This window comes from Triplophysa dalaica, chromosome 4, assembly GCF_015846415.1.
Source record: "Triplophysa dalaica isolate WHDGS20190420 chromosome 4, ASM1584641v1, whole genome shotgun sequence".
NCBI lineage: Eukaryota > Metazoa > Chordata > Actinopteri > Cypriniformes > Nemacheilidae > Triplophysa > Triplophysa dalaica.
This window is the reverse complement of record NC_079545.1, coordinates 2,995,345-3,021,699: the sequence shown is the minus strand read 5'-3', so window position 1 is coordinate 3,021,699 and position 26,355 is coordinate 2,995,345. Positions and strand designations below refer to the sequence as shown.

Here is a 26,355-nt window from a genome sequence, read left to right as displayed (position 1 = left end):
GCTTCTGTAGATTATTATTTTTATTATTATTTTTTTACGTTATGTCTGTACTGATGATATGTGTTTGATATTATGTGTATTTTCGGTTGATGTCTATGAACATGATTCAGAAAAACGCTAATACTTTAATCTGTTTCATGTGTGTTTTTTTACTAGACTGCAAAGACATTCTAGGAAGGGCAAGTCCAAACGCAGTGTAACTTAAACCTCCGCTGACTGTAAATACTGTCTATAAAAAAACGCTACCGTGTCTCCCTTCTTCCTTTTTGACCCTTCACTGGCCTTTTTCTCTCTTCTTACTGTACGTGCTGCAGCTCTTTTGAAGGATATGTTACAGGCTGACGGCAGTTCAGATAAGATCTGATGGAGATACGGATCTTGCATATCTTCTCTCATGAGAGCAGCAAATTATACAGCAAAAAAATCTCATTAAACGGCAGCGGGGCCCCAAACTACTGTTCATCTGATACTCAGACAGGTGTTGTGCGCTACACTTATAACTGCAGGACAGAAGGATTTAATTGTGCCCAGCAAAAGATGGCGATTTGAAGGGAAGTTCAGTACCCCCGATTCACTGGTTTGTCTTAGAATTGCCCCTTGTGGAAATGTGTTTGATTTAATTGAGATATTTGATAATTGGTGGTCGAACTTAAAAAGTTAAAGAAACTCTCCATCACAAGCATGTACCCACATTATTCATTATAAGCATCCAACTAATTGCCCTCCAACTTGGCATCGTTATTGACCTCAAGACTTGATGAATGAAGAAAGCTGGAGCAGGTCCACATAAAACTCTTCTTTAACTTGGAATTCAGCGCAGAAGTCATATGAACCGCTTCTATGATGCTTTTACTACACCGTATTTCAGTTAGGAGTCTGACGGCCCGCATTCACCTTCATTATATGTTGAGTAAAAAAAGTGACCTTGATGTGCTTCAGAAATGTATGTGTTATGCTCTGCATAAGTAAGAAAGTGGGGTCTTGAAGCGACGTGATATCAGATAAATAACGACTAAATGCCCATCACTAAATGATTTACATCTTAGTTGTAATTCTGTCAGGACAACTGTCGTCAAATATTTAACAATAGTATACATTTAAGCTTGCCTTGCAGCCTTGCATGGACATTGCGGGAGAGCAGGAATACATGCCCCCTCCACCTGGGGAACCAGAACGGTTCAAGATGCATAACAGGATTAAATTAAATGATCCGACAGATACAGGCAGAAATAGAGGAGATGGGGATGGAGGTGGGTTTTTAGTGCAGCACGATTAAGTAGCTCATAAGGAGTAAAAATAAAAATAAATGCAACTTAAATGTGATATATGTCACGATTCCCTCTAATTATACATGTCTGAATCGATTCTGAATTTGATTCTGGTATATGCACAGCTCTTCTGTGCCATACGGCTCTTTGATCAGTAAAAAGTACTGCTCGATCTAAAATCACTACAAGATTGAGTCGTTTATAACATGCACTTGAAAAAGCAACACTTGTCAAACATCATCACTATAAATATACTTTATTATCATGAAAATACCTGAAAAGGTTTGAAGAAGAGCAATAGAATAGGCGTTTCCTGGAACTAATAGTTTTTCTTCTGTTTCTCATATTCAGAGTTTGTGCGCAAGAGTACCCTCTGGCTTTCAGAGGTGACGGCATTTAATCGTAATTCATAGAGAAACTGAGAGCATAAGAATCGCACGGTATATCGCCCAGGCCTAGCGTGAACGCTGTGAGAAGAGGAGCCGTTAAAAAAATAGTAAGGTTCCAGGATGGGAGATTGGCGCTCCAATCACAAGGCGCTAGGGATGTAATGATACACTCAGCTCACGATGCGAAGCGATTCACAATTCTGATCTCACAATGCCATTTAATTGCGATTATTTTTACTGAATGATTAGCTCACGGTGAATCGTTACAATCCTACAAGGCTCTCTCGTGAATAATTAGGAGAAATGTCTTCTCATTGGTCAAGAAAACACAGTCTCGCGAATAATATTGAGACACCGACACGTCATCGATGTACTATAGTACATCACCACGTCACATCCTTTGACGTTGTCCAGATGAGGATATTTAACCCGGAAGGCAAAAATACCACAAAAAAGCTGGAAATGATCTAGTTTTCTAATAACTTACAGTTGCTAACATTGTTTTCTATGATGTGCAACACAACAAACTTTGTTTAAATCTAAATCAATTTTGTAATAGGATGCAGTGTAGTGTGTGTTGTATGGCTACTGGTTAACGTTGATTAGCTGCACCTGATATGATCGGCTGATGCAAGCTAGACTCACGTGAACTACCAGAACAAACGCTACACTTGATCGTATTTAAATAAAGGTAACAAGTTAGCGAAGATGTGTTTTTGAGCGCTAGTCTGGGTATTAAAGTGTAAGGAATGAAAGGCAAATGAGTTATGGTGACTCAGATGAACGTTCTTCCTGGGTGTGTTCAGAGTATTTTAGTGCATGCAGGTTGTTGTGAGCATGCATGCGTGATTCCCTTCACCCCTCGTGTGAGCTCTGTTGACAGGAGACACACTTGCGCGATGTGTCTCTAGTCTCGTAACAGCAGTAAAGAGTGGCTGCCACCACATGTGTTTCTTAAATCACTATTCTTGACGTTGAAGAATGTTGAAGCCTGCGTGAAGTGCTTTGAACGCTCAGGGCTGACATGGCCTGTGATTTTATTATTTCTGTTGCCGGCCCTTCCACTCTTTAAATAAAAATATCTGGATAAAGGCTTCTCATTTTCAAAATTGTCATTACCTCTAGAGTTTATTGTAAATGGTTGCATACTATAACATATCTCTATTAGAACAGATCATGATGCTATGGGGCCTAGAAAAAGACACAGTGTTTTTCTAGCTTTGTGAGTTTGCATTGAAGGAATTTATCTCTGTTACTTTAGATATTGAGACATTTGATAAGTGCACAACATTTAAAGGTCCAATGTGTAATTTTGTGGAGGATTTATTGACAGAAAAACAATATAATATACATAACTATGTCTTCAGAGCTGTATGAAGACCTTACATAATGACGCGTTATGTTTTTATTACCTTAGAATGAGCTATTTCTATCTACATAACCTGCGGGTCCCCTTGCATGGAATCTGTCATGTTGTTTCTAAAGACAAACTGCTCTACAAAAGCGTTTTTTTTTTTTATATTATCTCCTGAAGTGAAAACGTGACGACATCTTTGTTTTGTGTCACCCACCGTAGTGCTTCACATGGGAGAGGGGAAGTGAGCTGTTAGTTGCAATTCAAAACCTCACCACTAGATGTCATTACATTTCATAAACTGGACCTTTAACACCAAATCAACACTAAAAGATTTTTGATGAGTAAAAAACAGTGTGATGTGTTTAAATTCCGAATCATGTACAGACTTTTTTAGAGTGAGGAACAATTGTAAACATTTACCGGGACGGCTAATATTCAAGACATTCTCTTTTTTAAATATATTTTTCTCCAGAAGCTCCAAGTACATTCCACCTTTACCTCACGTTTTAGTGCATTTTTACTATAAAGGAAAAATGTCACCAATTTGTAACCCACCTATTAACCATAATGACAAAAAAATTGCTTCCCATCTTTATTTATTTGTATGTGCCATGTACCTTCGAGGGTCTTCTTTAAACTTTACCCTTTAAAAGAAACACAGACAAATGAGTCATTGCCGCAGCCCTGAACTTTATGTCAGCCTTACTATTTCCAGCCTCTCGCTGGATCTGCACCGTGCGGGTAATTGCACACGTTAAATGTGTAGACCTGCTCTATTATGTGCTTAATAACTTCATTGAGTCATGACTCATGTTGCTAGTTCCAATAGCTTTTGCATACAAGCTTGTATTCCACAAAAGCAACATGTGTTCCCATTATATTAAAAAGCACATTTGTCATTTAATGCAGTTTGATCGGATTTACAGTGAAACTTTTTGCGTGACAGTTTTGCCTGATAAATAGAAAGATGAGGTCACTGCTTTTCTATAATGAGTGTGGATGTCACATCCTTGTGGAATTATGTATGGCATTGATACATGACCCTTTGTTGTGTAGTCTGTGTATGTACAATATGTTCTCTCTGTGGCTCATACTCTATCTGTGGAAGAACAGGGGCTGGATAACTAACCAGATCTTTTTTATCCAAGATATATACGATTGTGTTTACGACGTATATTCCCTGGAAATTGAACGCATCACTCTAAAACATATTGGGTTACATTCATCCCAGCATTGGGTCAACACCAATTGTTGGGTTATAAATTAATCTATGCTGGGTTGTTTCGACCCATTGTTGGGTCAAACATAAAAATGTTCTGGTTAATTTAACCCAGCGGCTGGGTTTAAAATGTATAAAATGCTAATGCAACGCTCTACCAATTCAGCTACTTTAATCGAAATGAACCGTTCATCCAAGTTCATCAAGTTCATTTTTCTGTAGACTGTAGGCTGCTTGCGGTTGCTAGGCAACCTCATAAGTCTTTCCTATTTATGCAGTTTGTGTTATGTCAGGTGTGCGTTTATAGTTAATTTACAACTCCGGCTCGTCTAACATAATTTAGAGGTCAATCTCTCTTCAATGTATAATTTACACTCGCAATCAACCCTTTGGGTCTTTGTCAGCACTCAGCACAATGTATGTGGTTGACATCTGTAAGTGTATGACATCATTTTTCCTGTTGTCTTTAATATCAGACAGACGACAAATCGTGGATTGCATTTGTTTTTTTCTTCGGGTGTAAAAGATAAGAAATGAACTGATGCTTTACTTTCCGCTCCTTTCCTTTACGTGCTTATGTTTCCGGCCCGACTGATTTAAATGTCTCGGGGGTAAAGTTGCACCACGTTGGATTTGAAAGAATGTTTAGGAACGAACCAACCGTACGCCTTTTTCCCTCGGATGATATTCCAAACCATCAGACGTGTCTGATTTAATCTGTTTTGTAATGTGATATAGTATCGTTCCATAACGCAGATGGTTTGTTTCATTGCTTTTTTTTGTTTTTTTAACTGACGTTGCAGGGATTTGACATATTAGCTGTCGTCATCGTTTTATCATTTGCCTTTATTTTCTCTCAAGGTTGTTTACATTAGCGAGTGATTTGGTACGACAGGAAGTCATAAGAGAACAATGAGGAGGCGAAGAACAGGATGTCAGGGAAATCTGGAGGGGGGGCTGTTTACCTGCTGGAGATGCATGGCTCTAACCCCCCCTCGGCATGAGAACATACATAGACATGCATGAATCAATGCTTAACAGTAGGTGCCTTCGTATAAAAAGACGATTGCGATAGAATAAACACATGTATATGTGACTTGTCACTTAAAACTAGTGGTGTCAATCGATTACGATTATCACGATAATCGCACATATCAATAATATTTTAAAGTATACTTTTACATTTTTATCATTTCACATTTAATCTTCAAATTGATGTAGAAACCACATATTTCTTTAACAGCGTCATTTTATGAATGAAAGCAAACAGTCTGATATTAGAACTGTAACCTATGTCTCTATTAAATTGATTCTTTTAACATTAGTTATATCCATTTTATAGCCACGCATTTACTCTGCATATAACGGCTGGAGCTCGGCTGAAAGCGCCTGCAGGTGCAGCGTTCTGCTCAAAGTTGAGCATTTTTCAACTCTGGGTGCTTGGTCAAACGCCGGTGCCGAACCTGGGGAAAATGCATAGCACCAGCGCTGAGGGCGAAAAAAAACTTCAACTGATGGCTTTTTTTAAAAGCGCGGCGTTACCGTTGATAACAATAGAAAAAAAGGCGTAAACCCCTGGGTGGACACACGGCTTTAACGTTGACAGCCCTACTTTAAACCAACAAAGTTGTTTCGTTGTGGTTTGAAGTTAACATAAATGGCAGAAGCTTACAACGTCGCATGTAGTAAAAATAAAAAAAATTAAAACTTGAACTTTAACTCACGAAACCTCCACTTTCAGCTACATTGTACCTCACTGTCGTTTTTGATAAATGTCATTAAAATGGGCGTGAACACTGTGAGAAGAACAGCCGTTAAAAACCAATGAAGGTTCCGGCATGGGAGACATGCAATCACAACGCTCTGTGAATAATTAGGAGAGATGTCCTCTCATTGGTCAAGAAAACACAGTCTCATGAATAATAATGAGACACCGAAGCATTATCGATGTGTTATAGTACATCCTTTGAAGTTGGGCATATGAGGATTTTAAACCCGGAAGACAAAAAATTTTTGAAAAAAGCTCTCATCTCTACTGTTATAACTTACAGTTGCTAACATTGTTTTCTATGATATGCAACACAACCGACTTTGTTTACATCCAAATAAATGTTGTTTAGTGTTTCGTGGCTCTTTAAAGACCTAAAGCAGTGCCTTTAAATGCGCAGCTTTGTTCAAAGCATCGACAAAGATGTAATTTCCACTGAAACTGAAAGTTTAGGATAAGACCTATTAAGTGGCTCCTCCCCCTCTTTGATAATAGTCAATAGCGTTCGTTCAATAGAAGTTCATGTTATGATATTGCTGCATATAAGGACTCAAGGATGATTACATTAAAGATCAGAGGCTGTTCACATTCAGTTTGTTTGTTAACGTTATTATTTGACATTGTTGTAGTTATGGAAATAGTAAACTAATAGATGTTCTGAGTTGCTCTACGTTCCATTCAGTTAGCACATGTATTTAAGGATTAATGGAATTTTTTATCCTTTGTGGAATAGTTAGTCTAAAAAAGAAAATTCTGTCATCATTTGCTCACCCTCATGTCGTTCCAAACCCATAAGATTTTATTTCATCTGAGAGACATAAATATGACTCATGAGCTACATTCAAGTCTTGTGAAGTCATCCGATGTCAGAATCAAACCATAAACGGCAGTGAAGGGGAAGAGAGTCAGCGATAAATTGTGGACTTTCTTAACACAAAGTCAACATATGCATTCACAAGACTTGGAATATAGCACGTGAGGCATATGTTCTACTTTTATTGTGCATTTGATCACTATTGGAGTCCTGGCATTGGTCACCACTTGTATTATTTGGAAAACAATGTCGACAATCAAAACCTCATGGTTGTAAAAGAAAGAAAATCAGGTTTATGTGAGCAGTTGATAAGGTTAAGTAATGAGTAAGTGATTGGATGAACTGTTTTTTTATACATTTCTTTGGTGTTTTGGGTTAAAAGCAAATGGCTTTTTTCCGTTTCCTTTTTAAATGAAGGACACCGAGTGAATAGAACTGTCCTGCCTGTTAATCTTTCCGTCGATACACCACCCTGCCGCTCAAATTATACCTTCCAGAGAAATATTACAGAGAGGCTTTAATTAACAGACGTCATCAAGAACAAATTAAGCTTTTCCATCTCGTCCATTAGAACATCTCGAAAACAACCAAAATGCACCTACACATTAATAAAGAGGCTTTTTGGACGATTGATGCTGGCTGGTTTCAGGCCATGCCATCCTCTTCTCTTTTTTGGCAGTGATGTGTAAATTAGGAGGTCCGTATATCTCCAGCTCATGACACTTGAGGAGTTGTTAGATGAGTTCATTTGGAAACTATGTTGGCTACATGGAGAATAAATTGTAGGAAATAGTTGGCTTGCTTGCAATCATAATATTAATTATGTAGTGGGGAAGAATTATTTAGCAGAATTTATGACATTCTGAGTGTCCTGAGGATTAGACAATAACAGAAGTTTTGGAAACAGTGGTTGGGAAGTAGTCGGATGAGCTCCTCAGAGGACGTTATAATGTATTTTTAGATCATCAGAGCAAATAAAATTTGTTAAGCTCAGACGCTGATTTTACCTCAACTGAATATGTCTGAACAGGGCCGTCCCAAGAATACGACGGGCCCCAGTGCGAGTAAGAAGATGGGGGGCCCTAGAGTGGTGTGTGTGCCTTCACAAAAAACAATAAGGTTTTATTTGTTAACCTTACTTAACTACATTATTAGCACGACAAAAAATAATTTCACAACATTGGCTCATCTTAGTTATGATAAAACAACTGTTATCAAACAAATTTATAAAAAAACGTATTTGATCACCATTTCTTATACAGGTATAGGCCCTATTCAATGCATTGTGCCTTTTCCTCTAAAATAGAATTGTTCTTCAAAAAAGATTCTAATATTATTGTAGGCAGATTACATATACTGGATATTTGAGATACATTTGTTGATACGGCACAGTGATTACCAAGTAAAAAATGTAACTGCACGCCATGTCAAATAGGTTGCCGACCCCTGGACTAGAAATTATTCAGCTTATTCTACTCCGCTGTGCAAAGCAGGGTCAGGGTTAAACAGGTGAAAAACTGAGTAAACTCATACTTCAAAAACGTAAACACTAAAATCAATTCAAAATATTATAATTTTTTAATTATTATTATTCATTTCTTTAAAATGTACCCTTGCTGTGGGACCCCCTAGAGGTGCGGACACAGCAAAAGTCTCTATTTGGTCTCCATCTCCTCTTCTGTCCACATGTGTGACAGACAGAAACAGAAAGTTGGATTTGTCCAGTTCTTCAGTTTCGACTGGTCCATTTATCCCATTATCATGTCTTTGCTGGCAGTGTCTGATGAAAGGTTATGAATCAGACCTTTTGTTCCACCATGCTATCTTGACTATTTCAACAGCCTTGCCAAAAGTTGTTTTTGTGTTATTCTCGTTCCCATTTACTGACAGGATATGATACAGCAAAACATAAAAAACCCTCAGGCCATCATTACTACATCATAAAAGAATCATTGCTATGAGAACTAAAGCCAAATATCCAAGCACTCTAATCCTCATTATTTTTTAGGATTGTTTGAATGGTTTATTCATTAGTATCATAATTCCTATCTCAGCTTTATCATGTCATATATGCTCACTTTGAATTTATTTAAAAAAAACGTTCTTTCTCTCACCCTCTTCCGGTAGGTATTTCTATAACAAATATTGAAACTTTGTATCTTTGCATTTTCATACATTGGATGAATCACCTTCGTTTCATTTTTTCTTTATTTTGGAAAGTCTGGATAAAAGGGTCTCCTGAATGATTCAAACTGTAATCCAAAACTATGTTTGGCTAAAACAAATCAGTTTTTGACCGAGTACGTAAAAAATTGGTGTCTTCTTATTAGTAATGTGGCGGTGATTCAATTGTCCCACTGGTTTATCGACTTGTAAAAACTCCTGTGACACTGGGGATGAGGGCTTGGCTGTGGGGTGGTCTAAGATGCAGCCTGCATCAACTGGCTCTTGATGACAGTGCTTACTGTTTGACATATTCCAAAATGTTCTTTGACAGAAAAGCCTCCGCCATCGTCTTGTTAATCAGCTGCACTCTCCTCACATGATGAATGAAATCTAACTCCTGCTGTTTTTCTTTGCTGCGACACTTCTTCCGCTTAAGTCGCGTTCACACTTGAATTTTCCCTCCATTGACTTCCATTCATATGCATGCGAATGCGACAGACCAGAAACTCAAGAACGTGTGGAAAATTTCACTGCGTAGCAAAGTTCAAGTTAGGGGATCTCTGACCTGTGAGTTCGCGTCACGTGATTGCGTGAGACCGATAGAAGATACAAATTCCATAGCCTGACTTCTCGGTACAAAAAATTCCAAAATGGAGGAATCGCTCATTTTAGCAGTGTCGCATCATACCGTTTTGTACAACACAACTTTAAAAAACAAATAAAAAGAGAAGCGGATTGGTTTACGGTGGCAATAGAACCAAGAGCCGATGGTTAAGTTTAAACAGTGAAACGTGTAATTGTGCGTGTATGTACTTGATCAACTGTTCCCGCACATTTTCGCAGCACCGTCCGAATGAATTTCACATGCCCAAATTCAATTGTGACCGCTGCTTTACAGCAGCAGTCATGTTCAGATGCGCAATCTGGTTTTAAACTAAACTAAGTGATTTATTACTATAAATATTCTAAATGATGATGGGAATCGGTGGACAAGTGATGTAATCAGTGACACCGACTATCGCAACAAGCCAACTTCTTATCCCAATTTGCAGCAGTAAACTTGCACTTCGCAAGATGTAAACACTGGTCCATAAGATCTTCCGGTTTTTATTTATTTCGTCAACTTTTATTAAATTTGATTTCAATTTATATCATTTCATTTTTTATATCGTAAAAATATTTATTTAACATTTGGATTTGGATATAAACGTTTTATTGGTTGTATATTTTTCATCATAATCTTCCAAAATGTTCTATAATAATAATGTATAATTGGATCTGTCAGGTACAATGTTGCTGGAAAAGTCAATATGACATCAACCTTGATTTCAACCCAAATAGAGATAAACATGTATGTAAAGTAACCTGTCATTTTTTTGTTTAAATTTCAAATAGAAATGAAGATACAGCATCAAATGTTACGCATTGAAGGTTTAAATGTGCATAGAAAGTGTATGCGGCTCATATTCTTTACATTCTGAGGATGTGTCTCAAAGGTGTATCTGAAGTGTATCTTTACATCCAGGAAAATACAACCCTCATTAGTCACAAATATGAAGATGAGAGGCTGACAGATGAAGAAACCTCTCTTCATCTGTTGAGAAGCTCTCAAGGCTAAGAAAAGCACTTGACTCATGACCAAGCCAGCAACTTTTGCTTCCTCTGTGGTCCAGATTCAAAAGCGAGAATCAAGAACCCTTGAAAGAGAGATTTTTATGACATTCATGATGAATTGAATTGCGGGTCTGATCTTTGACCTTAACTTTGATTGTCTTAGAGATGAGATGGAGACCTTGAATAAAGGACTCTGCTCGGCGTGGCAAGGTCTCGTAAATGAGGGCTCTGAAAGGAGAAAATATCCTTGGTCTCATAAAGACAGCCTACAGATTTTGCCTTTAGTTTGTGTGTGTGTGTGTGTGGGGGTGTCCTTTGTTGCACAAGGTCATTAGCGAGTTTAAGTGATGGGTGGTCTTAAGGTTCATACTCAAAGATGATACTGAGTTGCAATTTTACTAGCAAACAAATAAACTTCTCAAGGTCAAGCTATTCCCATATCAATCAGAGATATGTAGCGACACACGTGCAGTCGCACAAACGTAACATGTGAGACTTCTAGTCGAGAACCACAAGGCTTGTGATCCAGAACCATGAGACAGGATTCCGCCCACAACTGGTGATGTCATGCATTGAGTTCCAAACCTAAACAGAAATACATATGACAGATTTGAAATTCACTGCTTCCAACATCAAACCAGACAAACAATGTCATGAAAAAGTGCAACATAACTACTAAAATGGAAGAAAGGAAGCACCATTTATTCGCTCACATTTTTTGGTCAAAACATTTTTTTTTCATGGTGAAAGCTTTCCTGTAGCTCAGTGGTAAGAGCACTGCGTTAACAACGCAAGGTTGTGGGTACGATCCCAGGGGATTGCAAATACCTATGTAAAATGTATAGGATAATGCAATGTAAGTCGCTTTGGATTAAAGCGTCTGCCAAATGCCTAAATGTAAATGAAAGAGTTTGTGCCCTATTTAAAAAACTAAGCGCATGGTCTTAAGCGCACGACGCAGGTGCACTCAGGGCATGTCCAAATCCACTTTTGCTAGTTTAACGACGGGAAAACAGTTGGCGTGCACAAGCGCATGGTCTAAAAGGTTGTCCCGATTCTTTTAATGAGTATTGGGTGTTTTTGGGCGTAACATGCAGTAAAACTATCAGAGTCTCATTCTCTTTAAGAGCAAGTTGTGCTCGCGCCATCGCTATTTACACGGCTGAATTTGCAGGAGCAAAGAGTGGACACTTCTCCAGAGAGGAAACACATCTGCGTGTGGTTGAAGCACGCGAGCAGACCATATACAGAACAAGACGGATTTTTCAAGCCTCGAGTCTCTGAGGTTGTTGTTTCGAAGCTCATGTTGTGCATTTATGTACAATTCAAGTGTGCTTTATTGGCATGAAAAAAATTACATTTGTATTGCCAAAGCATTTCCAGTTGGGCTACGTACGATTAGTGGAAGTAGGGACACAAATGAAAAGAAAGATAATTAAAGTAATAGAATAAACTAAAATAAAGTTTGATGTACTGTATGTAGTGCAACAAAAATGCTGTCATAGCTACAACTTACACTTCTATCAGCTTTGCTCAGCAGCGCTGTTGTCAGATGTCGGCTCAGTGGTGAGACTGGCTAAGTCACTAGCGGTAGGCGGTTCGAATCTGGCTGTGGGCGTGTTCGATCTTGTTTGTAAATTGTGCTCTTTGAGTTTGTTTTCACCTATTCTTTTCGACCTGTCCTATTTTCATCACAGATTTTCTGTTTCTTCCTTTTTTTGCTCTTGGTGTTCTGTGCCACCGTGGTACTGAGCGTCGCTTGCAGGGCCTAAGGAGGGCTTGGCCCCGTATCGCTGCTTGCAGCAATATTGATTATGGAATGTGTTAAGTGTTTTCTTTTTAATGGTTGGAAAATAAGGGTAAAATATAACAAATATTTTTTTGGATTGCCGTATCATTGTTTTTGATGAAAGGAAATGTTTAGAGAAAAAACGAATGCTCTTTTATTCATTATTCACACTGTCATTTACTCAAGGGAGAAAATAGATCTCTTATTCGTTGCTTCTAGTAGCAATTAGAACAAAGCCCGAGCAAACGGAAATCATGTTTTTCTCCTGAGTAAATGAATCTCATATATGTCTCCAGATATCAAAAGAAAATCTTTCTATCCAAATAGTCTTTATTTTCATATGGCTCAGAACAGATGTCTCAATGATGCCACATAAATAATGTTAATAAACTCAGGATACTGAAGTCTCGAAAGTAAGGCATTTCAGCATGAACGCTCATTTCTCAACAGCTCCTCATCAAATTCATTAAACCGCCGCACTATGAAAAATCACCTGAGAGATTTTCCTCTGGGCCGTCACAAGCTGATCCAGTTTATTCGATTCTCTCCTATAGAAGTGTTCTGTGGAGGCTGATTGGTTTACCAATGTCGTGTGTTTTCGGTTTTAATCTGATCGTACTTCTCTGAACTGGAAGTGAGTGACTCTCACCCACTTCTCTTTTATCGCACACACAGGGCTCCTGAAAAACGCGTGCTCGGGAGCGCCGCCATGTATGCGGAGCCGGCCGGGCGACGCTGGCAGTTCGCCCGATGGCTGCTCTGGCTTCACAGGAATGTATCCACTCCAACAGCGCAGGATATCCACAGGTATAAAGCACACACGCATGCACGCATTCAGAAAACATCAGGGCATATGCGCTCACAACAGATACATTAGGTCCGTCAAACAGCACTGGGAATTATTCTCTAGAATTCCGCTGTAGAGCATCTTTTTGGGGAAATATGTTGAAACTCATGATACAGTTACTGTACACTTATGGGAAATAGTTTTTAGGGCAAACGTGTTATAACAAATCCCATACAGAAGCATTCTTCCCTGGCGTCTGCTGTAATAGACTTGTTTCAACGGCTTTATTGCTGGATGTGAGGTTTTAGCATGATGTATTGACATGCTTCACAGTGGGTCGATTTGTTTATTTAAATGATTTTGCATGACATAGTGTAAGTTTGTTCTATTATAGGCTTGTAACTTTTTTCAAATTACTATTTAAGAGTATAAATATAACTTTTATTCTGGACATCCATGACATGGAGTTCAAACATATTTTTGCTTTTAATACGAACTCAAACATTTCTCACCTCTGAGACCAAATGCTCCGAACTTCCATATCCATATCTTTTTTATAACACTATTTCTCACCCTCAACAAACTTCTTAGGTGGTGTCGTGTTCCTCAAGAAAAACTAATTTAAATATTATATAAATAAGATAAAACATTACATTAATATAACTTTCTTAAAATTATTCGTTTATATTTTAACTAATTTAACTCATATTAATAAAAAACGCAAAACTACAAAAAAGTACAATGACATTTGTTTATATTAAACACAGACCTTACAAAACGAATAACCACGGCACACACTATGCAAAAAATTTGAAACGAATATAAAAAACCTTATCGTCGATAGGTTGACTTTAACAAAACGATTAATCACGACTCACATCCAGCAAAAAATAAATATGAAACGAATATAAGAAACCTTTATGTTAAATAAGTTGTCTATATTCACAAAATGAGTAATCACAGCACACACTGTGCAAAAAAAACAAATGTATAAGAAAAGGAATAGCAAAGCACCGACTTTTTTAATTAGCTCAAAAATATAATAAAAATGTAACTGGCTCTTGATGACAGAGCTTAGATATTCTAATATGTTCTTTGACAGAAAACCCTTCATTTGTCTTTACAGGAAATTAGAAAGACGCTTCACATTCCGAGCAATTAAAAAACTGTGTTGTCAAAGTTGACACATTAATACTTTCTACTCTCTTTCTAATACTAATACTACTCTCTTTAATACTTTTTATTTTTTGAATATTCACTTAATTCATAGACAATTATGAATATCGTAAATATTTATAAGAATTACAATTATTACTAAAAATAGGTCCTGAGGTCAAAAAGGTTGAGATCTACTGTTTCTTAGCTTTGTTTATCTTACAGCCCTAACATCAGCTCTCTGTCCTGAGGAATTTGAGAAGATTTCATGTGATACTGAAATAAAACAAAATACTTCTCAGATGTTAAATAGCAACCTTTGAGTGATAACATAATTCACTGGAAATCCCTCAACATGTTTTGTTGAGGACGTGTATCTCTAGCATTAAACACACAGATTTTATGTCAATATTGTGCTTTGGAACGGATGAGATGTGTGGGTTGTGTCTAAACGTCCATCCCACCAGCTGTCATTTCTGCTGCTTGCATAAATCTAAACGTGTTCTTGTAAATCCAAGCGAGCATGAGTATTCAAATCGTGAGAGAATACTATAATATCGCACTTTCTCGCTGGTTCGTGCCCGCAATAATTGCAGCCTTTTGTTACGAGTTCACAGAGAAGGAACAGAACAAAGAAAAGGATGCTGGGAAAAATGGGCCAACCTCCAGAGGCAAACATACCTCAGCTAGACGCCAAAACTTTGTGATGTGGTGATGGCCCTGTTTCGCAGGTCTCATATTACTAGCCTGGTATATAAAAGAACCGGAGAACTTGAAGGTGATGGTGGAGTCCGAAGGCATGCGGATGTATTTCAGCCTCCTGTGCCTTCGGTACACTTCATTTAAAACGCACAGATCGAGCGAGAGAAAGCTAGCGAAGAGGCTACACAAAGCCAGCCTTGTGCTTGAGTTTCTTTTCGAGAAAAGAGAGAGTGACTAAAGAGAGGAGGAATGGAAAAGATTATCCATTGGAATGTCTGGGCTGACCTCAAATGGAGCGGACTTTCCAGGCAGCCAATAAGATTGTGTTGCTTAGTGCTCGGATAATTTCTTCCTGATGATGGAGGCAGTCGTGTCTATAAAGAAAGCCGAGGTGCCTGTGCTATAAAGACAATATTTAACGTGTCGGTCGATGCCAGTGTCAGATGCCTGTAAAGGAAAACACATCATATTTGAACTTGAAACTGAAAATATGTAAATGCAGCAATGATCATATTTATAAGCTGTGTTTCTTCAACTATAGATATTTTTTCGCACAAGTTTTAAAAAGTGGACAATCAGGACAAAATGTTATCATTTGTTTAAAATGTCATCTCAGAATTTTTCTGTTTGACAATCGTGTTGAAAAAGATAATATAATGACATTATTGAAAACATTTTCAATAACATATAATAAAAGTTTCATGTCCCTCGGACATAAAAGTGGCCACAGTTGAAGAACAACCATCACAACATACATCTCCTGAAGACACGGTTGATGTCTTCTCTGTGTGGTTAAATCTAAAGATCCAATCTCGAAATCGAATTCCAGAAGTCTGAATATGGTGCACACATGGCATTCAGAAGAGCTAAAGAGACAGAAGCTGTCTTTAATCTGCCACGTAAGTCCCACTGAGCTCTTTATCTTTCTCTGACACGGTCACTATAAAATAGCATCTCATTTTTAAATCTAACCGGTAAATAGCACCTACCTGTTTCTTTAGCTCAAAGAGTCAAAATCAAACGAATATTAACATTATTGCAAAAAAAAATGCTCGGCTGTACCAAAAACAATATCGTTTCTCGTTGTTGATTCTCACACTTCTTGCTTTAAGAATGTGGGAATAGTTAGAACAATGTGAGAAAAGCTTTTTTGAGAAGACGCTGTGGTCAGTGAGGTTTATATTGGCCTATTCGCAGGACGTCGATGATCTGTGAGAATGAAATGACTTACAAATGCCCCCTCAAAAAACAGCTTGTTGGGCTCAGATTGGCAGGCTCTCTGTATAAGCTCAGGTTCTCAGGGCAGCACGCCAGCCATGCAGTCCCATCTGTGACTGAGCAAACGTGTGTGTTCTTGTGTGTCCCTGCCTGTTCACAACCTAAATGTGTTGCGGTGTGCGATCTTATTCCAGGAAGACACTGCGAGAACAGTCATGACAGGCTTCTACTGTTCTGATATATAGTCGAGAAAGACGGAAGATGATGTACTGCATCGAATCAGCAAGGAACTTTTAAGGCTGGTAAAAAAAATGACCAAAACAAACACCACTATTTCTTTCGCTCATCACTATTCAGTTAAAATGGATTTCTACAGAACTTTCAGATAAATCGTTGGACACGCAATCATGTCTGACTATATTTAGAATCATGAAAACCATCATACATTAATCACTGAATTCGAAACATGTCAGGTATTTAGACAATGGTCAGATTATCCGGGTCCTAATGCCCGCACTCACTGGCCCCTGTACTCCTGCGAGCAGTTCTCTCCGTACTACCCATCCAGCGCTTCATATCTGTCTATCTCAATGCAAACACGTGTAGCCAAGTGTGTCGGATAGAGCTGGCTCAGTCTCACAGGTGGCTTACAGAGAGAGAGCTTTCTCTTGGAGCTGAACAGACGCTTATCTGATTGTCTCATTCACCGTAGTCTTGTAGTTGAAAGCGATAACGTTTCAATTTCAGGGACCAGTTTCTCATGGCCTGGAATCAGGATGAATCTCACACACATTGGAGCCGCTCTGTACCTTTAGCCTGTGCAAATCTGGCAAATGAAACAAAGAATATGATGTTTATTTGGGCATGCTATGAACACAAGATTCTTGGTCTGATATCAGACACAGTCAGCAACAATTCTGAACAGGTGCATCACTACGGCCTATATGGAGTTAAATAGGTCTGCAGAATTGTGCAGAAAATTAAGTAATAAATTAAATTGAGGATTTTAAAGAATGTCATGGATTAAAGTACCATGCACCATAAGAAAGAAAAACGCATACGAGATCTCTTTAACCTATACATTTTCTCTTCACAATATCAGTGTTTTAAATCAAAATCGAAATTGAAACAACGATTAAATTAAGAGCAAACGGAAACTTTTGCAAATGTCTCCAGTAGTTTTAGAAGAGATCTTAAAAATGTCACAAACTGAGCTCAGATTTGTCAAGTCTGCAATCTAAAGTCAACATTATTGAAGATCTAAATATGAACTCATATATGATTTCTCAACAAATTTACTCAAATCCAGATTATTTGTTTCTGTTTTTATTTCTAAAAGGCTAAAATGATACTTTAATACAACTAGTAACTCCATTAAATCTCCTAAAATGGGAGTTAAGAAAGCAAACCCTGAGCAAAAAAATTGTACTCTGCAGTTGTACCATGGTACTCTTTGGTTAGTGGTCCAGAACTTTTAGACAAAATTTCCCAGCATTACCAAAACAGGCGAAGGGAGCAAGATTTATGTCAGACATTAAGTCAAGCTTGTCAGAACATTTTTTCCAATGACCACTTTGTCTTATGGCTGATAGATAGCCTCTGTCAGTTGAAGATAAAAGGTTGTTTAAAGTGATTCTCCCTGGAACTAAGACTGAATCATTAGTCCGGTTGTTTCTGAAGAAAACCTAGAGGGCCAACGTGAATCATGAATATTTCAGATAACTCGGTGGCTGCCTCTGCTTTTTCCAACCGACAGAAAAGGCAAATGCTGATGCATCGAGATCCTCACATTCTTCTCTATGTCCTGTTTATCCAAGTTTAATTTCAGGATGTCTTTGCGATTTGTCATGAAATGATTTGTTTGTAGTGGATTGGATTTGAAAGATGTTGTGTGAACTGTGATTAAACCTGAGCTGGAAATCCCAGAGTGAAATACGGTTTGGTTTTAAGAGGTTTAGTTTGGAATTGATAGCCTTTCAGAAGACGGGTTATTGTTTTTATCATTGTGCCCACTTGTTTAAAATATTGTTTTGCCTGATAGAGCCGTATGTTTTCTTCAGTAGTGATAATCTGAATGTGTCACATTTTCAAGATTTCAGTGGTCCGCCAAAAACAATCTCATACACGTTTTCCTCATTATCGCCATCTCTGTTTGATCATAAATTTGTAGGGTGCTTAACATATTTACCTTTTCTTGGCTTGAAATTAAATGACGTCAAACTGACATTTATTGAGATAAGCTTACTGTTGTCGATCAGAGTAAGGAAGGAAGACACGGAATTGTATTTACTTTCTTAATAACAGATTTTTGTTCATTTCTTGCCTAGAATGTTACGTAATGCAGCTTTATTGGAATAGTAAGTGGAAAGCACAGTGTTTTACGCATTAGTACATTAGATTGAGGAAGAAATAGTGGAAAAGGGCGAGAGACAGGACCTTCCAGCACAGATGGAGTTATTGAACTCGTACCAGTGTTTAAGAAAAAACAAAGGAAATGCAAAGAAGAAAATAGGTGCTCCCGGAAGTGTCAGATTAAACGCATTAGGTTTGATTTACCCTCTGTTGATTGAACGTGGGAAGCCACAAAACCACTCTCAGCTGGAGAGATGCTTCCTCTGTATTCAAATGAACCTGCAGCCCTGCCAAGCACACAGTAAATTGGAAATCGAAGTCTTCGTGTGCATTTATGACTGATTCACTCCTCTTTTAGCTCAAGTGTTTTGTTTTGCACCTGTTTATTGAGAGTAGTTGATAGTAGTCATGGGAGTCATCGAGTGCTCTTGTTGTATCAGTTACCCACAACCAGGCTTTTGTCAGTGCTTGTAGCGGTGTTTGCAAGAGAAAACATTTCTAAATGTGCTTATACAGAGGGTTAAGGAGGGATTTAAACATAGCCATCAATTATACTACAAAGTTTTGCTGTGTAATTTATGTATGTCAAATTATGCCGGAGAAAGCAATATAAAAAGCAGCAGATTTAAAAAGAGAAATGAATTTAAGAAGCATTAAGTGTCCTTTGCCTCTCTATCGCCATCTCTGTCTAAAATATAAAACTGCAGGTTACTTTTAGGGTTAGGTATCCTTTGAATGTTATAAATTCTGTTTGTATCGATTCTGATTCTTATCGATTCCCAGTTGTAAAATTGAAGTAAAACATTTAGATATTAACCTATATGGTTTGCAAAAATATATATATTTATGAACATAATGAGCCTTTGCGAGCGTTTTGTGTATATATGCACAGCAACTATGTTTTAGCTGATTTATTACAATTTATTTTACTATAGGTTAACTACAAACACCATGATTAAACTGTATTTACTATATTGAAACTTTGGTACATTTGTGGGAACTGTTTTTTACTACAAATAGCCTATCATAGATAAACTATGGTTACTATAGTCAAATATGTTTAATTTTCATTAGGGCTTTCACTGGTATTTCTGTAGATAAGTTAACAAATGTACATTTCTGAAAATGTGCACACAGGAATTGATAAGAGGAACTGCAATTAAAATTTTATAAGTATCCGATTCTTAACCTTTCGATTCCAATTCCAGAATGGAGTTCCTGTACTCTCTTGCGCACATTTCCATGTGTAAATTATTACCACATTTGAATCTACAATGAAAAAACTGTATTTGGACATTGCTGGTACAACATAATTATTTACTAAACGAACCAAACAACTTATTTAATAATGTTAAATACAAATTTGACCCAAAAGTCGATTCATTACTTATATGATAATAGTTCTGAAGTCTATGAGATTCTTCTGTTAATTGAAGGCCACGTTTCCTGCGATCTTATTTTTCAACCTTTAGTTAGTGTGTAATGTTGCTGTTAGAGCACAAATAATACCTAAAAAATGAAAAATCCTAAAGTTCCGTGCCAAGTGAGATATTGTCTTTAGGAGAATTCACTTTTCAAGGACTACAGAGAATGGCTGGAATCGGACTACAGCCCTCTACTTCCGGGTACATGATGTCACTTTTCTGAGTGCTTTTAATAACCTCCGCCCAAAGGAATATACAAAAAAAGGGGTGAGGTCTTCCTTAGAGAAGAGAAAGAGCTGCTGGAGTAGTGTTTTGTTCTCAGAGATTGTACACATTTAACTGAGCTACGCGCTAAACTACTTTTACTTTCATCACAGTCCTACAGCTGATAATAAGAATTCAGCTACACACATTCTAAGATAACCAACAATAATAACCAACCAATAATAACAGCTTCATGACTTTAACATCGGCTGTGAAAGCTGTTCTGTGTAATACACTGTTATTGTGTGTGTGTGCGCTTACCTCTAAAACACTTCTATGAAACATCCTTTGAAGTCCTGCGTGCAAATGTCTCCTGGTCAATCTGCTGGTTATATTATCCAACTCGGGTCCAAAATGAAAAAGTAAAACTAACGCTTCTGTTATTAGTGTTAAATAATATAACCGGTCTGACGCCATTCGTTCCGGTGTCATTTCCCTCGTCATAGAAAAAATTGGACTACACATGCACAGAGAGGGGCACCGACCAATCATAACAGCCTGAGAAGCGGAAGCTCGCTGATATGGTATGGGTGGGAACTCTTCACTCACACACTCTGAGCCGGGAACCAATCACAACAGACCGGGTCAGCTTAACCAATCAGATCCTTCGGAAAGAGGAACTTTATATAGACCAGATGAAATTCAGTCGTTTTGTTAGAAGACGGACAGCGGTGAACAATAGACTTTAAATATGTGAAATATAAAGCGTTTTTTTTATTAGAAACATGAACATCCATTATTACAACGAAACAAGCATTACATTATATGACAAAATGATGGTACGCTAAAGATTAAACTGGCGAAGTGCATACAGTCCCACTTCAAGCTCTCCTATTTACTTTACATACGTGTGATAGAGTCTAATAACATCAAACTGACATTTCCTGTAAAATTGTTCCTGATAGCTCCACATATAAACTATTATTATAAGCATACAGTTGCGAATCAGCCTCAGGTTAAGGTGAGGAAACAGTTTCCAAAAATTTACATTTTATGTACTTGGTCAGTATTCGTTTTTTGTTTATTTTTATCTCACAAAAATTTACAGATTGCAGCTTTAAAGAAACCATTTATTGAATAAACCACAGTTGAAGAAAATTGGTTGGAAAAAGTCAGGTGAAATTACGCATTGATGAAATCTCGAATTGTGAATCCCGGCTCTGTGTTACATTGTGATAAAGCCGACGGTTTGCTCAGCCCTCCCATCATCCCTCATTCACAGACTAATCATGTGTCTGCTTTGCATCTCACTGTCTCATTAACTGTAAGCATGTTTCGCTGGAATACGTTCAGCTGAGGCTCATCCCTTTGTTTATTTCCCACCCTTGATTTATATTTCAGTGAGTAGGTGTATGTGTCGACTGAATAAACTTTTCGTTTAGCGGTATTTATACAGCGGCTGACTCTAGATTATTGTGTTTACGTGAGAAGGCGAGAACATTTTTTATTGACTCTGTGAAAGCACAGAAGTCGTTATTCAAAGGAAGGAGATTCCAGGTCTTTAGTTGTGACCTATTTCAAGTTTACCGTTCTAAAAACAGCTCGTGAAGAAAAGATTTAAGCTGCATCTATGCTGTGAGCATGCGGTCATCTTTGGAGAAAACCGCAGGTTCTCTTGCTCAAAATAGCAGCGCTGATGTTTTCCATTAGTTTCCTGTATAAATGCATGCATCTGATGGGAAAATACGCAGTTTGTGTGTCTAATGAGCCTCCTACACACTCTGTTTATGACTTGGGGAATTTTCCATCTCTATTCTGGAAATGTGTGTGCGCTTTTGGGGAATCTATGTGAATGTACATGTCTGCATGTGGTACCTGTGCCCACAAGTTGTATAGCCCTGTGGGCTATAAGATGTTGGCAGGGAACCAGAGGTGTGTGTTTTTGTGTGGTGTGTCAAAAGAGAGACACACACGCGTGTTTGCACATCGCTGGATGTCAGCTGCATCATTTGTTTCAGACTCATACTCTGTCACGTAGATAGGGTGAGAAAACCAGATTAAACTCCAAGTAAAGCTGCCCGGCTCGGGCTTCCCGCCAGATTTTTGAAAGAAAACATAAAGCCATGTGTGATCTCTCTGCGCGGTTAAGATACGCTTGTGTCACACGCACACATTCGTTCATCGCTTTCATGTGTTCTCGTAGAGAAACGCGTGTGACAGTTCCAGGGCTGGTTCGGGTTCACAGAAAGAATTCCTGGCGAGACTCCAAGCTGACAAATGTTGAAATGCTTGTACAGTTTCAGCGCTCGTGTTAACGTAACTCCTGTGATCTTTTGTCTGCATGGTTTCGCATTGTTAGTGAAACTGTAAACCAGTGCTTTGCCATTTCGCTTTAAAATGTACTTCATCTCAATTGACTGAAAGAGAACAAAATGTGAGTATTGAATGTATTTAAACACTGTATTCCATATGATGTAAGTGAGCAGGGATTGAATCTCTCATGCTTCAAATGGATTAGAAAAGTGGCCCACCAAAAGTAACCCCAGAAATTGTTGCGATCTGGATCAACCAATTCAATGAAAATGGTTTATACATTAATGCAAATGACTTATTGCTACTATTCTTATAAATTTTCAATGGTTGCTTGATTGAACTCTTTCACCGCCATTGACGAGTTATCTCGTCATTTAAAAAAAACGCTTCCACGCCAAAGACGAGTTAATACGGCAATCAGTGTTTGTACTGTTTGCACTATTACACACCTTTGGGAAAAAGTACAGAATCCCAGAACCTAGAATGTATATTTGTTTTAGTGGTTTTTAATGATTGTTCGGAGTGTAATCTGGACGGAATCTTTGACAAAAAATGTTAACTGTTTAATCAAAATGATGCATTTTTGAAGAAACCTACCCACACCTATGGAGTGATAAAAAAACGAACAAATGAAGATAGAAGAATACGGTTTCTTTTGTTTAAAAGCCGAGACTTTGTTCTTTCATTTGACATATTGTTAAACATCTCACACAGCTTTAAATTAAAAGCTTTTGAATCATATACATTCTCAATTTAATTTGGCTTGATTGATTTCCTGTCAAACTTGTCATCATGCCTGGTTAGGAAACATGGCTATAAAATGAACGATTAATAATGATGTATTGTATTTTACTACATTTTATTTTAGTTAAAATATTTGTTGATTGATCGTTTAAGTATAAGTTTGAGATGTTGGTTCAAATATAATTTAATATTAATATGTGACACTATACGACAAAAGCAGGCTTATGGGTCAATTTTTCATAATTTACATTTTTATATAATCTAAAAGTTGAATAAATAAGCTTTCTATTGATGTATGAGTTGTTAGAATAGGACAATATCTGGCTGATATACAACCAGTTAAATCTCAGGAATCTGAGAGTGCCGAAAAATCTAAATATTTAGAAAATTGCCATTGAAGTTGTTAATCAAAGGTACTGTAGCAGGCCATCAACTCACAAAAATAAAGTTTTGATATATTAACGGTAGGAAATTTGCTAAATATCTTCATGGACCATGATCCTTACTTAATATCCTAATGATTTTTATCATAAAAGAAAAATAGATAATTTTGACCCATGCAATGTGTTTTTGCCTTTACTAAAAATGTTCCCGTGCTACTTAAGACTGGTTCTGTCACATATAGTTGATGCACTAAGTTTCTTCATATGAAAACATTTTAGTCGCGCTCCAAAGACAGGAACCTGTTCACTGAGTGTATTTTCTTTGTAAGGAATATTTCCCAGACAAGCCCTCCAAAAAAAAAAACAATATCATTTTGCAAACTTTTTCTTAACACACAGAGTGACGAATGCCTCTCACAGACCGTGTGAGAAAACAAACCAGCGTGAGGCTGATGTTTCAAAACAGTATTTGCTCTGACGTCAGGTTTCCCTGACATGTGCGCTGTTGCGGCCGTGTGCATATGAAAATGACAATTGTTTACACTTCTTGTAACTGTAGAATAAAATGCAGGATAAGTCATTTAGACCATCTGTGTTTTGTCAGCACGCCTTTCCTGAAGTCCAAGAGTATATACTGTCAACAGGAAAACTCCGTTCAGTACGTGTACAAATGGAAGAATGAACAGATGTGTGTAAGGGTGCTAGACTTAAAAATAAAAACAGCAGACCTTTGTATTCAATTCAATTCTGTATGTCATCGTCATTTTTTGTCCCACAGACTCCTCTGGTCAGCTCTTGTCGTCCCCTCTGAACTCCTCCATGGGTCATCGGGGTATCGGCAGTCACTCTCTCCACCCTTCACTGCTCAGCCCCTCCGCCGTGAGCTCCAGCCCGGGTCAGCTTCACTCGCCCATCAGCACCCTCAGCTCGCCCATCAACAGCCTGCCCTCACCCTTCCCCGTCATCAGCTCGCCCATGGGACACCCTTCCATGAGTGGCGGCCCGTCCTCCAACAGCATGGTCTTCAGACCGAGCCTAAGTCCGCAGGTATGACATCACTGTCCTCAAAAGCATATGCTTCAGTAATGAACAGTTTCACCTTGAATTGATGTGGGTGCTTCACTTTCATAGCGTGAACTTTCTTCTTTCCGAGGAAGTTGATCGATATGTTTTCAGTGTGTACTTTTACTGAGCGTATCGCACTTGAATTTTCATGCTGAATTGGCTAAACTGACACAAGCTTAATCTAATGTCATCTGGAAATTGAATATCTATTTTAAAAAGAGTCTGCCTGTGCACTTCTTGCTCAAACGCGTGGTTAAATCTTTGCTCTTTTCATTTCATCAATCAGACAGTTCAGTGGTGGATAGAAAAAATAGGTCTTAATGAGATTTTCTGGCATGCCTCCATGAGACATGATCATGTGCTCGTTCACAGAACATTAATTTTAATCTGCAGTGGTGCCAGAGACCGTCTGCATATGATTTTTTAAATAACACACTGCTCAAAAAGCAGTTTCTTAGTTTAGACGATGAAGATCTTTTTAAGGAGATAAACCATCTTGATGAGATAAACCGTACGGTGCTCAGAGACACACACTACTAGCTGTTTATCTGCAGTGTTTAATATATTGAAATCAAAGAGATAGAGTTCAGTGATGTTTAATAAATGTGTGTGAAATGATCTTTTCGTGCACAATATTGTATGCACAGCATATCTAATTAGTTCAGCATCCGTATGCTTTACGATTGGATTATATTTAATGATGCATAGGTGCTGAAGCTGCGTATATTTGGTGGAAAATGGAACTGCGTGTAAAGTGTTTGTGGTGTTATTGGATTGATGTTAATTCCACCTCAATTTGAGAAGATTTGATGAGACATCATGCAAGAAGTATTAATGTTTTCAAGTAAAGTGATTACATTGTTTTCTTTGCATTCGGTTTACAGGAAACTATCTTTAATATTTTATATCCACATGGGAAAATAATAGAAAATTGGGCCCGGATTTACTAACTGCTTGCAGCAACGCTTAAAGTTTTGCTAAAGACACGCAGTGAAAATTAGCGATGTAAGGGCGTGGGCACAGATGTTTTTGCGACTGACCATATTGCATATGTATTTGTAGGAGTTTCCTCTTCAGACGCAAACTTTATGGGAGGGGGTATTTAAATGAATCACACAAGACGATTAACTACGTTTTGCGCTTGTCATTGTACGGTTATTTGCAACTCTATTTAATGCCCCCCTCAAAAAAAAAACATAAACCCTCCGCTAGTGATGCGCGAATGAGCTCTTAGGTCACCGTAAGACTCTGTTAAAAATATATCGCCCATCTCTCCTATTTGGTTTTTGGACCGTTTATAGTGTGCGTTACAGACATATCTGTCCCTTTTCTCGCATCATTTGTCCCAGTGCACAGACGCACTCTGTGGCTCTCCCAACCAGAGACTGAGCAATCGCAAGCAAACAGACAGGGACTCTGTAATCCAAATGTTGACAGGTATGGTTAAACAGGTATGGTTACACTGATAATCAGCCATTGCTCTTTATTTAACCTGAAAAGAGGATTCAATTGCAGGGGAGAGTGAAAGCGTGAAGCCATTCTTCTCACAACACACAGTTTGAGGAGAGACTGTAAAATGCCTGGGAATTTTTTTTTTTTACTTTTACATTCTATATAGTGTTGT

The 26,355-nt window shown here is 38.0% G+C and overlaps 1 protein-coding gene across 1 annotated transcript in view; it reads left to right on the top strand.

The window, feature by feature from the left end:
• Positions 1–26,355, top strand: part of rxrab (retinoid x receptor, alpha b) — a 51,042-nt gene that overhangs the window by 5,874 nt on the left and 18,813 nt on the right. Inside the window, 3 exon segments of the mRNA XM_056745597.1 lie at positions 13,060–13,191; positions 24,445–24,598; positions 24,600–24,713. Coding sequence (XP_056601575.1) covers positions 13,094–13,191; positions 24,445–24,598; positions 24,600–24,713 — 366 coding nt within the window. The 5' untranslated portion in view covers positions 13,060–13,093.